At 44.6% G+C, this 18913-nt stretch overlaps 2 protein-coding genes across 4 annotated transcripts; one reads left to right on the top strand and one right to left on the bottom strand.

The window, feature by feature from the left end:
- Positions 1-306: 306 nt before the first annotated feature.
- LOC114450425 (uncharacterized) lies at positions 307-4497 on the bottom strand. Its single transcript, XM_028428526.1, has 6 exons — positions 3684-4497; positions 3364-3569; positions 3010-3180; positions 2739-2891; positions 2569-2635; positions 307-2486 (listed from the first exon to the last, which is right to left on the bottom strand). The coding sequence occupies exons 1-6, from the start codon at positions 4336-4338 to the stop codon at positions 913-915; spliced, it is 2826 nt and encodes a 941-aa protein (XP_028284327.1). The 5' UTR covers positions 4339-4497; the 3' UTR covers positions 307-912.
- Positions 4498-6523: 2026 nt separating this feature from the next.
- LOC114450462 (amyloid beta A4 precursor protein-binding family B member 1-interacting protein-like) lies at positions 6524-18899 on the top strand. 3 transcript variants are annotated; one of them, XM_028428597.1, is made up of 13 exons: positions 6524-6639; positions 8563-8622; positions 13901-13988; positions 14649-14836; positions 14930-14989; positions 15057-15216; positions 15287-15408; positions 15489-15563; positions 15658-15798; positions 16894-17004; positions 18063-18161; positions 18262-18346; positions 18436-18899. In XM_028428597.1, the coding sequence occupies exons 1-13, from the start codon at positions 6622-6624 to the stop codon at positions 18567-18569; spliced, it is 1341 nt and encodes a 446-aa protein (XP_028284398.1). In that variant the 5' UTR covers positions 6524-6621; the 3' UTR covers positions 18570-18899. The 3 variants fall into 3 exon arrangements, with proteins under 3 accessions (XP_028284398.1, XP_028284397.1, XP_028284399.1); XM_028428596.1 differs by having other exon boundaries at positions 14918-14989; XM_028428598.1 differs by lacking the exon at positions 16894-17004 and having other exon boundaries at positions 14918-14989.
- The last annotated feature ends 14 nt before the right edge of the window (positions 18900-18913 follow it).

Genomic DNA, 18913 nt, shown 5'->3' with positions numbered 1-18913 from the left:
TTGTTTCCTAACAATAGCCACTTTAAGCTAATAAGCATTGAGACAAATGTTAAAGTTTGCTGCTCCCCATGTCAAACCCAGGTTGTAGCAACGAATCTGGTAAACTTATTTTTATTGGATTTAAAAAAACATCAAATATACACTTTAGTACACTTTAGCTTGGGGTAACAGTAAATATATCATATGGTGTTAATATTTAAAATAGCTGTAAAGTTTCATCAAGGCCTCTGTGACTCTCTGTGAATCCTTAATATGCACAAAGTGGTCATTAAACAAAGCATGCAGTAGATATCCACATTAGAAAATGGCGGCTAACCTGAAACACATGCTCTTAAAAAACACACTCCTGGAAAAAAAAACCAGCAACAGCAGAAAAAAAATGCTGCAGTCACACCTGGAATGATGTAAAAGTCCTTTGGCATCAACAGAGTAACTAAATCACATAAATAAGAGACAAACAAGTGAGAAACAGAAAACACAGAAAGAAGACCAAAAAGGCTGGCATGATAGAAAATTACCACGTCATTCTTTTGACTTGGGTGCAGTATATTTGTATTATAGATCCATATGATGCTGCATTTTTAAATATACCATAGTCTATATTTGAGTTTTTGAAACTATACTTTTGAAAAACTAGATTATTTATGACATAATCAAGCCTTAAGTTTTAGTTTCTTGCCTTTCTTATCAGGCTAAATGGCTTCTCCCACTCCCACTCCCACTCCTTTACTAAAAGCACAGAGTGATCTTCTCTGCTAACTTTTGGCAAGAATGCAAATAAGCAAAAAAATCAAACTGCGTCTTCAGAAAAAAAAGAAAAGAAAAAAAAGAAAGTAGTCCATCCCATATTAGGCTTAACATCTGGTCTTCTGACCCTGAAACCATAACGGCAACACAGCATGTTGTCTTTTACTATGCTGCAACCCAAAGAACTGACACTTCACTTCCTGTTTGGTAGCTGATCTGGTTGACCCGTCCACGTACGCAGTCCAAAGTGAAGAAAATGACAGTGCCATTGTGAACCTGGAAAGATGCCCGCAGACTCACACTGGCCCACTGGCTGCCCTCAAGCATCTGTCCAGCCACCTGCTGTGCCACAGGGATGGGTCGCGGTACCTCCGCCGCGTGGCCCCCCGCTGACCTTTCTGATTCCCTTTGCCTGAGCAGAGTCACCTTGATCAAGTTGCAGGAGTGAATCAGTTTGAGTTCCAGAGCCACACTGGCTGTGCCGCTCTGCCTGAAAACAAAATCCCGTCTCCGATCTGTGATACCGTTTCCCAGTAGACCCATTTGGGACACCTGCGGGCTGGTTTGGTGGAAGAACAGTGGCTTGTTTCGAACTGCTCCTGAGGGAAGGCCGGTGTGGGCCACCGAGGCGGTCAGAGAGGAGGAAATGGCAGCAGGAACCCAAACCAAACTGAGGATGCTTATGCCTGTCTCATCGCCAAAGAAGCGAACATTACACTGAGCAGGAGAGAGGATCTCAAAGGCCAGTGTGTCCCCAGAGCTGACTTTAGTTGCTCCAGACAGAGATATGGATGTGTCCCGGTAGTGGACGCCTGGTTTGAAGGAACGGAACAACTCCTTGCCAGTTCCATTATGGTTGATGTATGCTAGAAGCTGGAAGCCCTCACTCACGCATACCTGTCCCATAGAGTACAACGCCTGCTGGAACACAAAACGCACCGTGCCGCTCTCTGCAAAACGGATCCCCCGACTGTCATGAGTAAGTCCCACCACGTACGGGTCAGAGATGGAGGTGGTGCGGAACACTGGCCGATAGTTTGTGTGGTAATGTGTAGAAACTGTTGCCTGTGCTGTCATGGCAACAGCCCCGGTGTCATGAGAGAGCCAGAAGAGGCTGAGCGGAGCTGCAGAGAGGTCATAGAGCTGCAGACCTTCCCTGCTTTGGTTACAGTGTTGGCTGGCACTCCGGAGGAAGAGAGACATTATGTGACCCGGGGCCACCTCTGCTACCCCACTGATGGTGACACTTTGGAGCGACCTTCCCTCCCGCTGTTCTACCCGCATGCCACTGAGGTCCTGTCCTTCAGAGCCGTCTGTGTTGTTCATGCGCAGGCACACCTGGATGAAACTGCGGCAGCCGTGGCTCACAGAGAGATTCTCATCCAGCCAGACCAGACCGTGCTGCCTGAGCACCAGGTGTCCGTCGTCGGTGGACACCAGACCTGTGTCACCTCTTCCCTGAATGTGAAGCTTCACACTAGGGAAGGCATGAGCCAGAATGCGGCCTTGTGGCCCCTGCAAAGTCACATCTCCAGACCAGGACTGAGAGAGCGCAGTGTCACCAGGAGCAGGACCAGAACAGATGGTATCTGTGGTAAAGGTACAAGGTGAAGCCACAGGTTCTCCATCACACTCATTGCAGGCTTGGCACTCATCCATGTCAGAACTGTAGAAGTATCCCTGGCCACACATTCCGGAGTTGGCATCTCGCTCTGTCATGCCCTGGCACCTGAATCCACCTGGTGGAACAAGAAAGAAGGATCAGTTTCAAAAAGGTGCTCACTACCATTTCACACAGAGGTTTGCAGAACTTTTTAGTACCTGGAGTGTTGAGGCACTTCTGCTGATCTCCACACAGGTCTGTGATTTCAAGACATTCGTCTCTGTCCTGCAGTGACAAACACAATGACAATTCAACACAGGGGGAAGGGATTCATTATTAACCTTCTTATTTTTTCCCTATGGACAAGGTAACATGAAGAAACCCTAACCTGACAGATTCTGTCTGCATGGACTGAACACTGTGCGACCAGGAAGAAACCAGCAGGACAGATTGTGCATTTCTCACAGCGAGGATGGCCACTGCTGAAGCCGCAGTACTCATCAGGGCCACAGCTACCACAGGCCACCAGAGAGCGACCCACCTGATGACGTCAAACAGAAGTGTAACACAACTGTAGAGCTACATACTAAGGTCTGCTATCATACTGACTGCCTGGTTGCAGGTTTTAATACACCTTATCATTGAATCCTTCCTCTCACCTCCATGACGCTGGCCTCCATGTCCACTTTGTGCAAGGAGAGAGCCTGCTGTGCTTGGTGGGCTCTAACCTGTCCACTCAGGGTTTCCATGTGACTGTCCAGCTCTCCTCGGATGTTCTGGAAGGATGTTTGTTTGACGTTGTCCATCAAAATGTTGTACTGGGCTTTCACCTGGAAGAAGATAAAATCAAACCTGACTCTTTTCTTCCTCAGATCCACATATATAATGGATCTTACACAGAGGTGAACAAAATTAAACTTTTTCCACTCTCTCCTCTAGTGGACTCCAATCAGCGCCAATAATAAACCCCCAGCAATGAACATCTCCCTCCTTATCAATCCGAGCAGCCTTACTTGCTCCATCTGCTCATACATCCTTCTTTGCTGTTCCAGGATTTCTCTCTGCTGGCTGACCAGCATCCCCTGCTGCTCACCGAGGAGCCTCTGCAGCTCCTTCACCTCGTTCTGCTGCCCCTTAAGAGCCTCAACCAGCCTCTCCTGGCTCTTAGACAGCTGGAGCTGCAGCACAAGAGCATCCTCTGACGGAACCTCATTGGTCCCTGTGGCAAATAAAGAGTACTGATTACTGTTAGTGGTTATTATTGTCTCACTGATAAAACTCAGGTTTTGGTTTTATCATTCCATCTTCCAATCGCTCACAGGCTGATACTGACCTGGTTTCATGTCACATGTCAGCTGTATCCACGCTCCACGTTCCGACCCAAAGTCTGGGAGCTCATCCAGGAACTGTGCCGCTCTATCCGTCACGTGCACAGGTGAAGAGTTGCCTCTCCCGTTGTCTCCATGTGTACCGCAACTGTCTCCGACACAAGGCTTGTGCTTCTGGCGCATCCGGGAAGGCAATTTACATCCAATTCCTTTGCACTCCCTCGTTGCACTGTCATCATTCGTGGGGTGATTGGTGACAGTTGTCGGGCAAGTCCCACCGGCGCAGCCGGGATGAAACACCTCGGCCGTAATGGTCCTCGGGTTCGTCCTTCTTGCGCCATCCGTTGATTGCGCATAGGCTCCGTGCTGAGACTGGTGGATGGCGTACGGCGCTAGAGGCGCGCTCTGTGCTTGGTGGGAAGTGAAATGAGCATCCTGCTGGTGACTCTGATACACTTGTCCTTGCCTAGATTGTGCGGAATGGTGAAATTGCCGTCGGGATGCAGATGCGTCCGTGCGCCCCTGGCAGTGCGCTCCGACGCACGCTCTGCTCCAGTCCTGTCCGGAGAAGCAGCGGGTCCCCCGACAGATCTCGGCTACGCTCTCCGTGCCGAGTGTTGTCGCGACAAAGAGTAAAAATATTGAAAAGAGAGATGCCATATTGCAACACTCAACTGGCCTTTACGCGCGAATCCTTTCACTGCTGGATCATCTCTCTAATATAAATCATATTGGTAACCTCACGTACCTGTAACTGCCTTGAGCAAGTGACTGCGCAGTCATTCAGCTTGTCTCCATTGCGCGCACAGCGGTTTCTGCCCCCTCTGCCCCTTCTGGAGATGGCTACGTCTAGCCCACATGTGGCGCTCACTGTTCCTAATTGGCAACAGGTTTTGCTCCTAGTCTTAAATTAACCCGTAGCTTTCCCGGACATACCACTCTGTCTACTCACTTCATTCCTGTTGAAGCAGTGCATGTGGTGGATATTTGGACTATGCTGATGTTATTTTTATTCTCACTGTGTAAGGTCGGTCGTGAGCACAGTAGTTAGCTGAAATTCTTGGCAGTGCCCACGGGGTGAGAATTTTAGAAACATGGTTTTCTTCGTGTAGAGGACACGCTTTCTTTCTTTTTGCAGTTCATGCTGATGACAGGATTAACCCTGTGGGTTTTTTAACAGCCCCAGTCAGAATTAAAAACTTTAAATGGCATCAAAGCTTTGATCTCTTACTGGATTGGGTCTGCTGTGGAAGCACTTTTAAAATCCAACTCTGTTATATTGTATGGTTAAAGTCAAAACTGCCTCTCCTGTAAAATGTCAACTGTATTATAACAGTTTATTGCCACTCTCATTTCCCTTCTCTGACCCCACACGGCTTTGATTAAAGCCTTAACCCACATTAGAAACTCTTAAATGTTCCCCTTTCTTCTCATTTTTTGGGACAAAAATGGCACTGGCCTTTTCATTCACACTCACTACTTTGCACTTCATACATGCAAAAGTCTCCATCTCTCAGCATTAGTGCCGTATAAATCATTCAGTAGTGCTTATAAACAACCACATAAAGAATGTAAATGCTGCAAATGTAGGCTGTAAGTGCAGTGTGTGCACAGGTGATGTCAGTGAGACACAAATTACTCACTTGAGCTATAAAATGAGACCACACAAGGCTGTTAAAGTGGCGGCTCAAGACAGGAAGAGACTGAACACATTAACATCTAAATTTATTTTAAAGGAAGTGCAATATAGATGCTTAATCATCTTTATAGCAGCAGTTTATGTGTGTGTGTTCATTTGACTTGAATTAAGTCAATGTCTGACCATATTGCTTTTGTTTGTTCTGTAAACACAAACATGTGAGGGAGCTGTACATTGAACAACTGTAGACGTGTTTCAGCATTTCACAACCACTTCACAACACTGCAAAGCTGAAACATGTGCAGTGCACCACATATTTGTTGATCTACACACAGTGCTGTACTATGTTGAGTAAGATAAATGATGTGATTTTGGAGGTAGTGGTGGTGGTGGTGGGGGGGGGGGGGGTAACAATGGGTGGTTTAGTTGTGCAACAGAACATTATATTTATAAATCTCCTCTGTATTCATAGAAGACCTTTACCTATCTGTCTTATGTGAACTATGCCATGTATATTCTAAATATTAAGAATGAACATAAATAAGATTGGCACAGTGTTCATGCATGTTCATAAACATTGATGAGTGATTCACTGCAGCAACTATGTGTTAAGGAAGAGGTACTGAGGCTGAAAATCTGGTGAACAGGGCAGTTGTCAGTTAAAATCTGCATTCCTTCATGTCTGCATGATGGATGTCTATTTTCTCCTCTCACCTTTGGCTACAAACTTTTAAATCACTTCTCCTAGGTTCTATCATGTGTGTGCGTGTGTGTGTGTGTGTGTGTGTGTGAATTGTTGCCTGTCTCTCTGTGTTTTACAGGTCTGTAATCTCATGTAGTCCCTGCTGCTTGCACCTGTGACACAGGATAAAGCAGGACATATTTGTGCAGACACTGATGGGTTAAGTGCAGCTGTGCAATGTACTTTTAAACTTATATCTGCTCCTTTACCACACAGCAGAATGGTGCAGCAGATAGCAATCAGTCCTGATCTGCACATGCCCACAAAGTCCAGAGGAGAGCTCTGACTGGATAAAATAAGTGAAAACACCTGTGCGGCCCTATAGCACAGTTGTGGGGGGGCTGCTGTGGGAAATGCAAGAGATAAGTTGTCATATCTGTCTGTCTATCTGTAGCAGAGCACTGCATGGACATAATTAGAACGTAAGCCTAGTTCTGTGAAGTTAGATCTACTTCCTGATTTCACAGGAAGACCAGCTAATATCTGAAGAGACAGTGCAGGGCCACACGTATGACTGGTTCATACAGACTTGAGTGACTTCAGCAGTCACACACACTTCAAAATGGCAGAGACAGAAGAGGTAAGAGTTCTAAAAATATGTTTTTATACACCAGGCAATCACTGTGCTGTCTAGGTACCTAGATGAGGTAATGATTTTTGTTTCTAAATAGAGGTCGGCGAAGTTCTTACTGTGGTCACTGATTTGCTGCGGATCCTAAAGAAGGTTTTTTTTTTGCAATGTAAATGTATTTGTCTCTCTGTTCCGTTTGTACTTTTAAGAGTTAAATACTTGAACAGTCACATCAGCTTTGTTTAAGACAAACACATGTCCTCTCACAGCAGCCAATGGATGGTTGTGCAACTAATTAGAAAACAGTAAGAAGCTCTGGACCACAAGTGTAGGGAAGGTTTTTCAGTTTGCCGTCAGCAGGCTTTCATGCACATTAGTCTCAATACATTGCTCTTTGTGCATCATGAGTTTGGCTTGCTCTCCTGCTTGCCCGTCTCATGGCGGCTTGTTGATGTGAGAGACCACAGTGGGAGACGGCAGCAACACTCCGACATGCCTGATGAGAGCATGGAATTTATAAACAAATGTGGTTTCGTAGGAGCCTTTGATGCAAATTAATATTGAAAATATCTGCAGTGTAACATGAGGCAAAGGAGTTAGGACTGTCTTGTACATGTGGATGTCCTGAGAGGACAGAAACCTTAATGATCCAAAGAGTTCACTTTCATATGGAAACAATATTTGGCCCTTTACCGTCATCTCCACTGTTCCCCTTTTTACCTCATTACTCTTTACTGGAGGGTCTGTTTACTGTTCAGCATAAACACAGAGTGAGACTGAACAGCACAGCCAGGACTGTATATGTCCTGTCACCGTTTGTGTATAGACACATTTTTTTAAGTCTTAAACAGTAAAAATGAGTTATTGTTTATTGATGAGCAGCAGTTCTTGTCATCTCTGTGGAGCCTTTATGCTTCTTTCACCCAACAACTTCACTGATTTGGTTCAGCTACAGCTGAGAGATGAGATAACGCGACATAAACAAAAAGTCGGCATTCTGTTTACAGCTTGTTTCAGCCGTCTCCAAGTGGCAAAGGCAAACATTTGTATGTTACATGTGGGTTAAACAGGAAGTTAGGATTGTATTGACAGACCTAAACACACACAGCTTACTTGTTGAACTCAGATTAGTCATATTTATGAGCACAGAGGACTGGAGCCTCTCTCAGTTCCCACTGAGGGGAAAAAATATGTGAACAGCAAAGAATGAAAACAATCCGATCACCTCACTCAACCACACGCACAGTGATGTGAACATATATGTCTTTGATATAACAGCAGTGCCATGGTATATTAGGATATACTGTCATTGATAACCACACATAGACACTGGAATGTCACAGAGCTGACAAGAAGCAGAACGCTCATTTTTCAGTTCAAAACAACCCACATGCAAGATGTTTTTTTTAAAATAGCAAAGCTGGCGGGATGCTGCGTCCATATGGAAAAACCCAGACATTGAGTTTCACTAAACTCTGCCTGAAATCTTTGATCTCCTCTTTGCTGGAAATATCAATTAAGTGTTAATAATATGAACATGTCCTTGATAGATTTTTAAAATGTGTTTCTTCATGTGCAAACAGTTGACCTGTCACACTGCTGTTTTTGTCACATCACAGGAGGACACTGCACAACATTTCTCATCATGTGTTTAGACGTGACACATCACATTTCTCTATTTTCTCTAGTGACTACGTATACGCAGTATTTGTATGCCGTGCCACAAATCTTTTTTAGTGGATTGTGTTCTACTTCCTGTACAAGAAACAGACCTGAAGCTCACAGAAAAATGAAACTGGATTTAAACTGAACTGAAATCTTTCCACAAGTTTCAGATCATGATGTTCCCACAGTGTCGATACTTTCTACCTCACAGTACATTTCATTTATTATCTGTACTGCTGCTAAAATCTACAATTCTACTGTTGACAGATGGAAGACATAGACGCCATGTTCAGCCACCTGCTCGGAGAGATGGACCATCTCTCTCAGGTGAGTTCTATATTATATACTATATACTTACTTGATCAAAATGTTAATATGACAAGCAGTTAAGAGTTACCACAGGCTAACACTGAGCAGAGCCACAAACATCCATCATGTCTTGAAACAAAACTGGAAGAAAAAGCAACAACAGGAAGAACACCACCAAATCGTGACAATTAGTGTGATTTGGAGAAATAACCATTGCAGTCTATGCAGCATGCACTGAGCAGTGCAGAGCAGGAAGACCACGTGGCTCTGCAGTCACCCAGATATTTGTTAGGAATGGCAGGTGACAGGAGCAGCACTCTCTTTATGCCCGTTGCTGCATTGAGGTGCATGATGAATGCTGAATGCAATGAAGCTCTGCCACACTTTAAGTAGATAGATAGACAGACAGATCATAAAGGAATAACAATAAAATATGTATAAAAATATGCATTTGAGAGAATATTAAAGTTTTCATTTTTTTATTTGTTGAAGGTTTTAGGATAGGGCAGGGGGGGCAGGGGTGGTTGAAGGCCTAGGTTAACACCTAGGATGGGTTAAACAGTGGATGAAAGGGAGGAGGACGTAGTCATGGAGTAAGAATGGTAGGTGGGTGAATGAGTCAAAGATGGCCTTTGCCAGCAGACCTGGGTGGTTTGGCAGCAGTCTGTTGATTTCTATGGCCAAGTGCGTCATGGAGGGGCCTCCCATAATTACCAGGGGTTTGATGATCTCGGCTACACTGACCCAGATCTCAGGTACATCTGTGGTGATGTAGACTGCGTCCTCCAAGATGTCTTTCAGGCCTTGGAAGATCTGATCCACTGACATTGTTCCTGACATGTAACTCTGGAGCAGAAAAACGCCCAGCTATTTTTGTGTGTCTGGGCTGGTAGAACTGGGAGTTGGATCCTCATCCTGAGAAACTGCAGTGAGACGGTCTGTCTTTGCAGCATCTCCCCTCTGAAGAACTGGGAAGTCAGATTGGTCTAAGCATTTCACAGGCGCATCTTGCTGCTGGACTGAATGGTCTTTTACTGCAAAGCGTTTGTAGGTCTTTGCAGCACACCAGTTCCTGTCTCTCAAAACCACTGTACTCCTTAGTAGGCTGGACACCCTGGAAGATGTCCTTCCATCCTTCATAAAGCCATCCATCCTCTTAAAATAGGAGTCCATGACGTTCTTCGGTGTGACCATCTCAAGCTCCTTGCCAATAACCGTGAAGAGTTCACAGAGGCATTCCAGCGACTCTTCGGCCCCGTTGTCCAACAGTCGCTTGATACAGCTGTGTATGACCGTCGAGCTGAAAACATTAGCTCTGAAGAGCTCACAGATGAACCTGATGTTGTTGACAGAGCGACAGGAAGCTTTGACCTCATCCAGCTCTGCCCTGAGTCGTTCCAACTCTCCCTTCTGTGCCTTAGCAGCCTTGAGCCGTGCCTGTCTCTCCATGAAAATCCTGCTGTTTCTATGGTTCTCTTCAAACTCTGCCCTGCAACGTTGGATCATCAGATTTTTGAAGTTGACAGGACCTGAAGAGCTGGCCTCCATGATGCAGCCGCACATAGTGGCACAGAGTCCAAGTGAATCTGGAGAAGACATGGCCTTCTCAAAGATCAGGCTGGTAACTGTCTTCAACCTGTGCTCTGTATTTAGCGGCAGGTGCTTCACTTCTGACATCCAACCCTGTAATGTGTCAGGGCACACCCTGTTCAGCATGGTTTTAACATAGCTGATAACTCCATCTGACTCCACAGGGCCTGCCTGTGGTGCTTCAGGCTGCTGCTGGTGGGTCATACTGAGTATCTGCGGCGTTTCGATCCACTCGTCTTCATGAGGCTGTCTCACAGCTCTCTTCTGAGCTTTGTCCTGAGCTTTCCTTGGTTTTCTCTTTTCCTTCTCTGTGTGTGCAGACTGGGTCAAAGAGTTGATGGCTGTACCCTTGCTCTCCAGAACTAGATTTACCCTACATGTAGTCTGGGTCTTACTGTTAACAGTGGGTTGGCTAAAACGGTCACAGTTATAAAGACCCCAGTCTTTGTTTCTGAGGTTTATGGTTGCAGTGATGATGCTAGCAACTCTGAGAGAAATGGCCCCATCTAGAACGAATAAACGCATCTGGTGGAAGTAGTGGTCCATTTTTTTCTCTCGTGTGACTCGTTCTAATTCCAAACCAATGAGCGTGAACATCTCACAGAGGCACTCCAAGGACTGCTCATCTGCGTTACCCAGGAGTCTGGTCAGAAAATAATGAACCATGGTGTCATTGATTAACTTGCATTTGAAGAGCTCAGCAATGAAGTGGATGTTGTTGAGGGAGCGACGGGAGGTTTTGACGCCAACCAGCTCCTTCCTGATGCATTTCACCTCTTTCTCCTTATCCTCAGCAGCCAACAGGCGTCTCCTTCTCGCTTCATAAATGTGGTTGTTTCCATGGTTTTCATTAAATTCAGACTTGCAGTGCTGGATCAGCATTGTTCGTAGGCTGGCAGCAAAATTGGTGTTGTAGTTCATAATGTGCCAGCACATGTCCATATATATTGTGGGTGTGCTGGGTGAAGACATGGCCTTTTCAAAAATAAGGCTGGTGATTTCCATCAGACCCTCTTCTGTATCCACTGGCTTTGTTCTCAGGTCTTTCATGCTGTCCTTGAAGTTGTCAGGAGTCAGCTTGTCCAGGATACATTTAAAATGGTTGATGATCACTTCCGTCTTAGCAAGCTGCATCTGGTCTGCAACAGCCTGCCTTGCAGGTTGTTCACGGTGAGCCGGATATGCCATCTTTCCAGTGGACAAATATTTAGGCTGGTGTTGTGGCTGCATTTTAACAACAGTAGTGCTGTCTGGTTGCCTGGCAACAGGACTTCTATAAAGTTAAAAGTCACAGTCTAGAACGATTTAATACCCAGAGCCATGGAGAGAGAGAGTTGCGTCACGCTTTGATGTTTGAACTTTTGATGAACTGAAACTACCCCCCCCCCCCCCCTTAAACAATGCGGGTGCAAAATGTATAAGGAAATATAAGTAACCGTTTAATGATAAAATAAAATTTTGACATTGTTTTTCTCCTCGTTAAAGTAAAAAATAAAAATGCATTAAAGGTTATAAACCTTTGTGATTGAGTTTGAATAATTTTGCATTTAAATCGTTAAAGAACTCAAGCTACAGTTGCAGAAACCCGACGATGAAGGAGAAGAAGTAGTTTGTTAGTTGTTGTTTTGTCTGTGGAGGTGGAAATGTGGCTAAAAGTTTGCAGGAACTTAACCCCGGTGTGACGGAGATCAAACTGGCAGCTACATTTGTATGAGGTGGCCCCCTAGGCAACCGCGTATGTCGCCCAGAGCCGCTGCGACGTGGTAGGTGGTAAGACGGACGGTCAGCCAGCCCCACCATTCAACTACAACTATTTTGGCCCAGCGCAATGGCACCTTGGGCCTGTGTCAGCGCCGCTGTCAAAGCAGAGAGGCGGAGCGGCATGTTCACACTGAAGGATGGAGCACACACTCTCCGGGCTTCAGGCTTCATGCATCTGTAACACAGCTCAGCCTCAACTGACGCCACCACACTGTGTCTAAGTCGTTTCACATTGCATCACTTACAGCACTGTCAGACGTTCACTTTGTTAGTTGATTGTTTTGTACAGAGGGTACATATTTCTGTAATATATTTTGATTGTGTTGTACAAACATTCTATTTCCTTAAGTTAATATTTTCATATGTGTGTTTTGCACATTATTTAAATAAATAAAATGGTTGCCTATATAACCATCGAGGTACATGTCTTTGTGTTTGGGGTGGCGGTTCTAAAGAATTTAGTAGCCCGTGGGTCCGCTATGGTACCTCCTTGCCTATAGGACCCCTATAGTGTGAGCATCGGCTCTGATGTCGCCTATGCCAAGAGCCACATGCTCTGCATGTAGTGCAGAGACAGCATGGATTAAAAAGCCAAACTTAATTCCCCATCTCTTGTAGGCGTCCTGTGAACTCAGATCTTGTAGTTGTTGTGTTTCTGTGTGAGTATAGTATAAAAAAAATATTTGTGTTATTTCAGCCAACAGATATTTGCGTTTATTGCTGTGAAAGAAAGCAAGTCTGAAGGATGAACAGTTTAATATGACGTCACTAATGCCTCAACCCCCAGCTCGGACTGACTTCCAGCATCTGGCTATAAATACAGCAGACAACATGTTTCTTAAGGCTCCTAAGAACCGCCACAATCTCTCCCAAAACATGACCATCAGTGCTTTGAAGCAGAAACGGGTTAGGAAAAAAAAAGTAATCAGGACAAATAACTCTTTCTTGGCTGATCTGCACACTATCTGGTTACAGCTTTGTTTTGAAACCGAGTACCACAAAAAGCATAAGGTGACACTGTGATGTGAAGTCACTGCAGCTGGAGCTGGCTGTGGGCGATCACTGCAGATTCCCTTAAGCATGCATAAGCTGCTCATCATACATGTGTGGCATGCCAAGTAAAACATTACACACATCTAACTGATGCACACGCAGCCTGAGGCGTACAGAGCGATCGTCCATTTCCAGCCTGCGTGTTGGCTGTAAATGAGTTCAGCTCTAAGAGTGGGATCAATCTCTGCTCAGCATTACATCATACATAGCATACATGTCATGTTGGCATGCATCCTCTTGGGGAAAAGTCATCACAGTGACAAACAGACTATTACAGGAGTTTTAAGGAAAAGCTTTTTGATTAAAAGCTCTGATCCTCTCAGAGCCTGAGAAGCAAACAGATGTAAATGATTCCACTTATTGCCTTTGATTAGGTCCATTCTCTCTGCTTCTCTGCCTCAGAGCCACAAAGGTTTTTTAACCCGGGCTAAAGGGGCTTGAAGGTGTCATTTAAGCAGCAGCTCCAGCATGAGGACATGTTCCCAGACACAGTTTTGAACTCCGGCAGCTATCAGCCCAGCTTGTTTATGGAATATGACTGGTCCTGCTGACTGTTAATGATTAAACTGTGTTTCTTTGTCATGATGACATACAAATTCTATAATGGGGACAAAGCCATTACCTTGATTCAGATGCTGTAAGCCAGCAACATTATGCTGCAGTGAATCCCTTTATCTTAATGAACTGACCTGTGATTTATATATCTGTGCCTCACCATGTGTTTTCTCTTACAGCTTGAAAACAGAGCATGATACAGTACAGGGATGCACAGTCACTGCGAACACATCAAGGACGCATCTTACTTCCATTACAAGAGTTATCCTAAACTATGAACTGTAGCTTCTGTCAAATATTTTAAATGATAATTCACTATTATACTGTTTCCCTACAGAGTCTAACAGCGGCAGCCAACACTCCAGAGGTGCCTCCTTCCCTGCAGGAAGAGAGCAGCTTCTCCATCGGCTTCACAGACCTGAACGGTGAGCACTCATGCAGATGGTCCTCATCCAAAATCTGCACAACCAACAGTCAGGCTGCCCTGAAAATAACCGTGATGAGGAAAGATATGCAAGCAAGCGGGGGGTGGGGGGTGTGGAGGATGGGGGTGGGGGGGGGAGACACCAGGCAGCCTCCCAGGAGATAAGAGGGAGTGGCTGTTTTTTTTACTGTGCCAGAAAGTCACGGCGACCTCTGGAATCTGAGCAGAAATAATCAGTTTTGGAGGAAAATATGTGCAGGTGGTAGAGTCAGAAAAAGACAGTCGGAGAGTACAAACATGTAAATGAGTGCAAATACAACTTTAGTTAAAAAGTGCAAGTGTAGCTAATCAATGCTTAACATCATTAGCCTATTAGCATCTAGTCATCACTCATTATATTTAGGCTCTATGTGTCATCATAAAGTTAGAGGCGTGTCAGCTTCACTGTTTACTCTCTGCACCATCTTCATGGTATGGTACATCTAATAGACAGGTGTCGCGCTACATTGATATCATCATTGATCCAAAAAATCAAATATCAGCCAGGATTTTATTTGTACAGTTCCAATGTATAACCCATTATGTTATAACTACCAGACGCAGCCCAGAGTGTATCTGAGCTGATGCCCTTTACACTGTTGCCCCTCTAACATCCTCACAGAGTCTCTTAACGAGCTGGAGGACCATGACCTGGATGCTCTGGTGGCTGACCTGGGATGCAAGTCATCCCAGCCAGAACTCTCCACTCCTCCACAGAGCAGCAGCCTTCCAGATGATCGGACCCCCCCACCACCTGCCATGACTCTGGCTGAAAGTCCTCCATCATCAAACACTGCTGAATCATCCCAGGTGATGCAGACGGTAACTCAGACCTTGAATTATGAAAGTTAAAATGTTGTCGAAAGTTAATGGAAGTTTTCTTGTGTGCGGAGCAAACCTCAGACTAAAGCAGAAAAGATCAAACTGGCTCTGGAGAAGCTGAAAGAAGCCAAAGTGAGGAAGGTAAGGTCAGCAGGCGTCTGCGTGTTCTTCTTCCCTGGGCAGTAGCTGATTGTGAGGTCTCTCCTAGTTGATAGTGAAGGTGCTGATGGGTGATGGCAGCTCCAAGACTCTGATGGTGAATGAGAGGCAGACGGTCCGACAGGTTTTGGACAAGCTGCTTGAGAAGACACACTGTGACAGCAGCATCGACTGGAGCGTGTGTGAGACCAACCCTGAGCTGCAGATCGGTGAGATCACTGTAACACACACACACATTGAGTCTGACTATAGGAAGCAGAATGTTTTTCATCATTTCAGAGAGAGGCTTTGAGGACCATGAGTATTTAGTGGAGCTGCTGTGTGCCTGGACTCGTCACAGTGAAAACAAAATCTATTTCGTGTTAAGGCCCCAGAAGTATGTGATGTTCACAGACCCTCAGGTGAGAAGGAGGGCGTAGCTGTGATCACATGATGATGGAAGACAGTGAGTCAATTAAAATGTGTTTTCCTCCTCCTAAAGCTGTTTTACATGTGGAAAAAGAGCAAAACTGTTTTGAGTGGGGTTAACCAACAGGCCAAAGAACTCCTCATCAAGGTCAGTGATGTTTCCAAGCTCACACTGGAGAGGATGCCTGTTTTTTTACACTTTGTGTGTGTGTGTGTGTGTGTGTGTCTGTCTGATGCTGCAGGAACATTTTGGAGGGGCTCTGATAGTTCCTGATCTTGAAGGCACGCTGTACCTAAAAGAAGACGGGAAGAAGGTTTGGAAGTCTCGCTACTTTGTTCTCAGGGCCTCTGGAATCTACTATGTACCCAAAGGAAAAACAAAGGTAGGATAAATGAAACATCAGGCAGCATTTCAGTGCTTGATGTATTTTATCAGAAGCCTGAAGCAGACAGTAGAGCTCTTGCTGTTGGGATCCCTGGAACCCTGCATCATACAGCTGTAGGATAATCTACATCCACAACCTGCTGCCTGTACACTTTTTTAAGTACAGTAGTGTCTATTGGCTGTGTAATATGATTAGCTACCCAGCTGCTGAGTCAGTTATATTGCAAGTACAGGCCTGAGAGCACTGTGTTGTTGCTATAAAGACGTCTATATGTTGGCATTGTTGTTCATCCAGATTATTCAAATCTGTCCTCAAAGAGCTGAGGGATGTTAGTTCCTCAGTGACAGCTTCTTTCTGAAGCCTAACAGAGGCAGAAAAGCACAGAAATGAAGATAGACAGTGTGAATTGAGGCCTTGCCGCTATTAAAGAGAAACATGTAGTTCTGACACTGAGACAGAGCAGCAAAACACCGCCCATGTAGGCCAACTCCCAAAAAAAAAAAAAAAAAAATCATCCGAGAGGGAGAAATAGATGCGAGGGAAACTGTGTGAGGCAGATGTGCAAATCACAAACATAAGAGAGCTGCGGGAATCATCTGGGGCCAAGGACACATGGGTAAAGCAGACAGGAAGCATTAACCGAGGTTCTACTGCAGTCGCCTTAACAAGTAGCTGCACAAAAGCCAGTGTCATATGAGGAAAGGAGACGAGTCAGTAAATGTGAAAAAAGAAAGAGCAGAAAAAGGAAGGAGTCGTCGTCTGCTGGTCAGCACCACTTAGGAAGTTAGACTTCTGCTGATCAACTACACCACTGACAGTGTGGTTGAATGTGTGAACGATGTGTCTCTGCTCAGAATTAAACATGGAAGGAATGCTTTAAAGAGGAAGACAAAGCTCCACTGAACATTCTTTGAAAAATGGCCTCAAATTAAATTATTTTCTTTGAAGAGTTTTAATACCGACCAGACAACAGTGAGAGAAGATACAACTGGCCACTATTATTCTGTTGTCATTTACACTGTGTGTGTTCTTAATAATGCTGTGCAACTGTGCTGTGTTAGTGTGACAGCATGCCGTTTTTCTCTCTTGCAGTCTTGCAGTGACCTCGCCTGCTTTGTGCACTTTGAAAAAGTCAACATCTACACTACCAGCAACTACAAAGAGAAATACAGAGCTCCCACCAACTTCTGCTTCATACTGAAGGTCAGCTCACATTTGAGGTGGTGAAGACACGTGTGATAGCTTTTTTTAGTCAGCTTAGAGGTTTTCTGTTGAGCACATTTAACTCAGGCTTAAACCAAAGTGTAGAAAAGTGCACACTGATGGTCGTGGTGTTTGAAAGGCTCAGGGGAACTAGTGCTGAAGATGTTACTCATTCTGCTATTGTTATTGCTCATATGGTTAACACTGTGGTATTTGAGACATCACATCAACAAAAAACATACACATTTGTATGTGAATTTGCAGTTCTGACTTTTGTGAGACAGGTAAAGAAAAAACAAGAACTTTTCCATACTGACCTGTAGGTGCAAAGTGTGTGTGACAAATATAGTATATGTGCCGTAAAGAATGTCCAATGGGATGTCCTGCGAGCACATAACCAAGTACTGTGTCCTGGGTTTGTTTCAGGTCCCTTTGCCATCAAATAAAGTCAAAATGCTCCAATAAGAGTGTAAAAAGGTATATGTGTTTAACAGAGACTCTGTTTTATCATTTTTACTAGTTTTACTGAAGCGTCATGATTCATGGTGACCGCTTGGTCTGATCTGCCCTCTGCTGGCACTTTTATGTACTACAAAAAAATGAATTAAATCATCAGGTGCTCTGAAAGGACGGCATTGGTGAAGGTTCCTGTTTAGATTCTGGCTGTAGCCTTTCTGTGTGGGGTTTGCATGGTCTCCCTTTGCCTGTGAGGGTTTTCTCCAAGTACTCCGACTTCCTCCCACATTCTAAAGATCCTTGTTAGGTTCATTTGTTACTCTAAATTGCCTGTAGTTGTGAGTCTGAGTGTGATTAGTTATTTATCTGTGTATGCTGACCTGCGATGGACTGGGAGACGAAAGAAAGTGACCCCACAGCCATGTTGTCTGTGTTAAAGGCAGTTTATAGACTGCCAAAAATACACACAGCAATGCATTTTGCATAGGATGTTGTGTATAGGATGACTAAAACCAAGGACAGACATTTTCAGGCCTGGTCTTCATGAGCTGTAATACAAAATCTCTGAAACAGAACAGTTTGTGTCTTCCTTTGTCCCCCAGCATCCCTGCATCCAGAAGGAGTCTCACTACATCAAGTTCCTGTGCTGTGACAATGAACACACGCTGCTGCTTTGGGTCAACTCCATCAGAATAGCCAAGGTTAGATTCAGCAAAGTCTGTAACACTGCTCACTGAAACTAAGCCGTTTAATCACAAACACACTGTAGACTTTAGCTGTGTGTCCTCTGCTTGTGTTCAGTATGGCGCTGTCCTTTATAAAAACTACCAGGAGGCGGTGAAGAGGGCATCCACTCTGCAAGGTGTTGACTCTGCTCTACACACAGGTAAGTCAACACTACACACAGAGGTGGCAGACCTATACTGTCTAAACCCACACCTCAGGGTCTAACTCTCATTTGATCATCTTTTGTAGACCAATACAATGGACTCACCACTCAGGTCAGTCCACAAACAAATCCAAATCCACCCAAAACCACAAATGTTGAAGAATACCCACATGAGCCACCACCTGACTTCATCCCTCCTCCTCCTCCTGGACACATCTGAGACACAGTGCCACCTCCCTCTGCACATGAGGGATAACCTCAGCAAGCCTAGCCTATTTAGCTTTACATGAGGTAATGCACAAATACACAATAACAGTGTTACATGCATATTATGCAAAATATTAGAAGCTATTTATTCAGAAGTCTGTAAGGAATATTTATTTGATGATTCGGCTTAAAGACAAAACACTGTTTTTAAATTTCAATGAGCTGTTTATTACAAAAAAGACTGTACATAAATTTCAATGAACACATCCTATGTACAAACTGAGAGAAGACAAACATCAGATTCTGTTCCCATGAACATTTAAGTTACAGATGTTTTTTTTTCCTTTTTTTGTCATT

This window comes from Parambassis ranga, chromosome 17 (assembly GCF_900634625.1).
Source record: "Parambassis ranga chromosome 17, fParRan2.1, whole genome shotgun sequence".
In the NCBI taxonomy this organism is placed as follows: Eukaryota; Metazoa; Chordata; class Actinopteri; family Ambassidae; genus Parambassis; species Parambassis ranga.
Note: the sequence above shows the minus strand (reverse complement) of the source record. Positions and strands in the feature narration are given on the sequence as shown.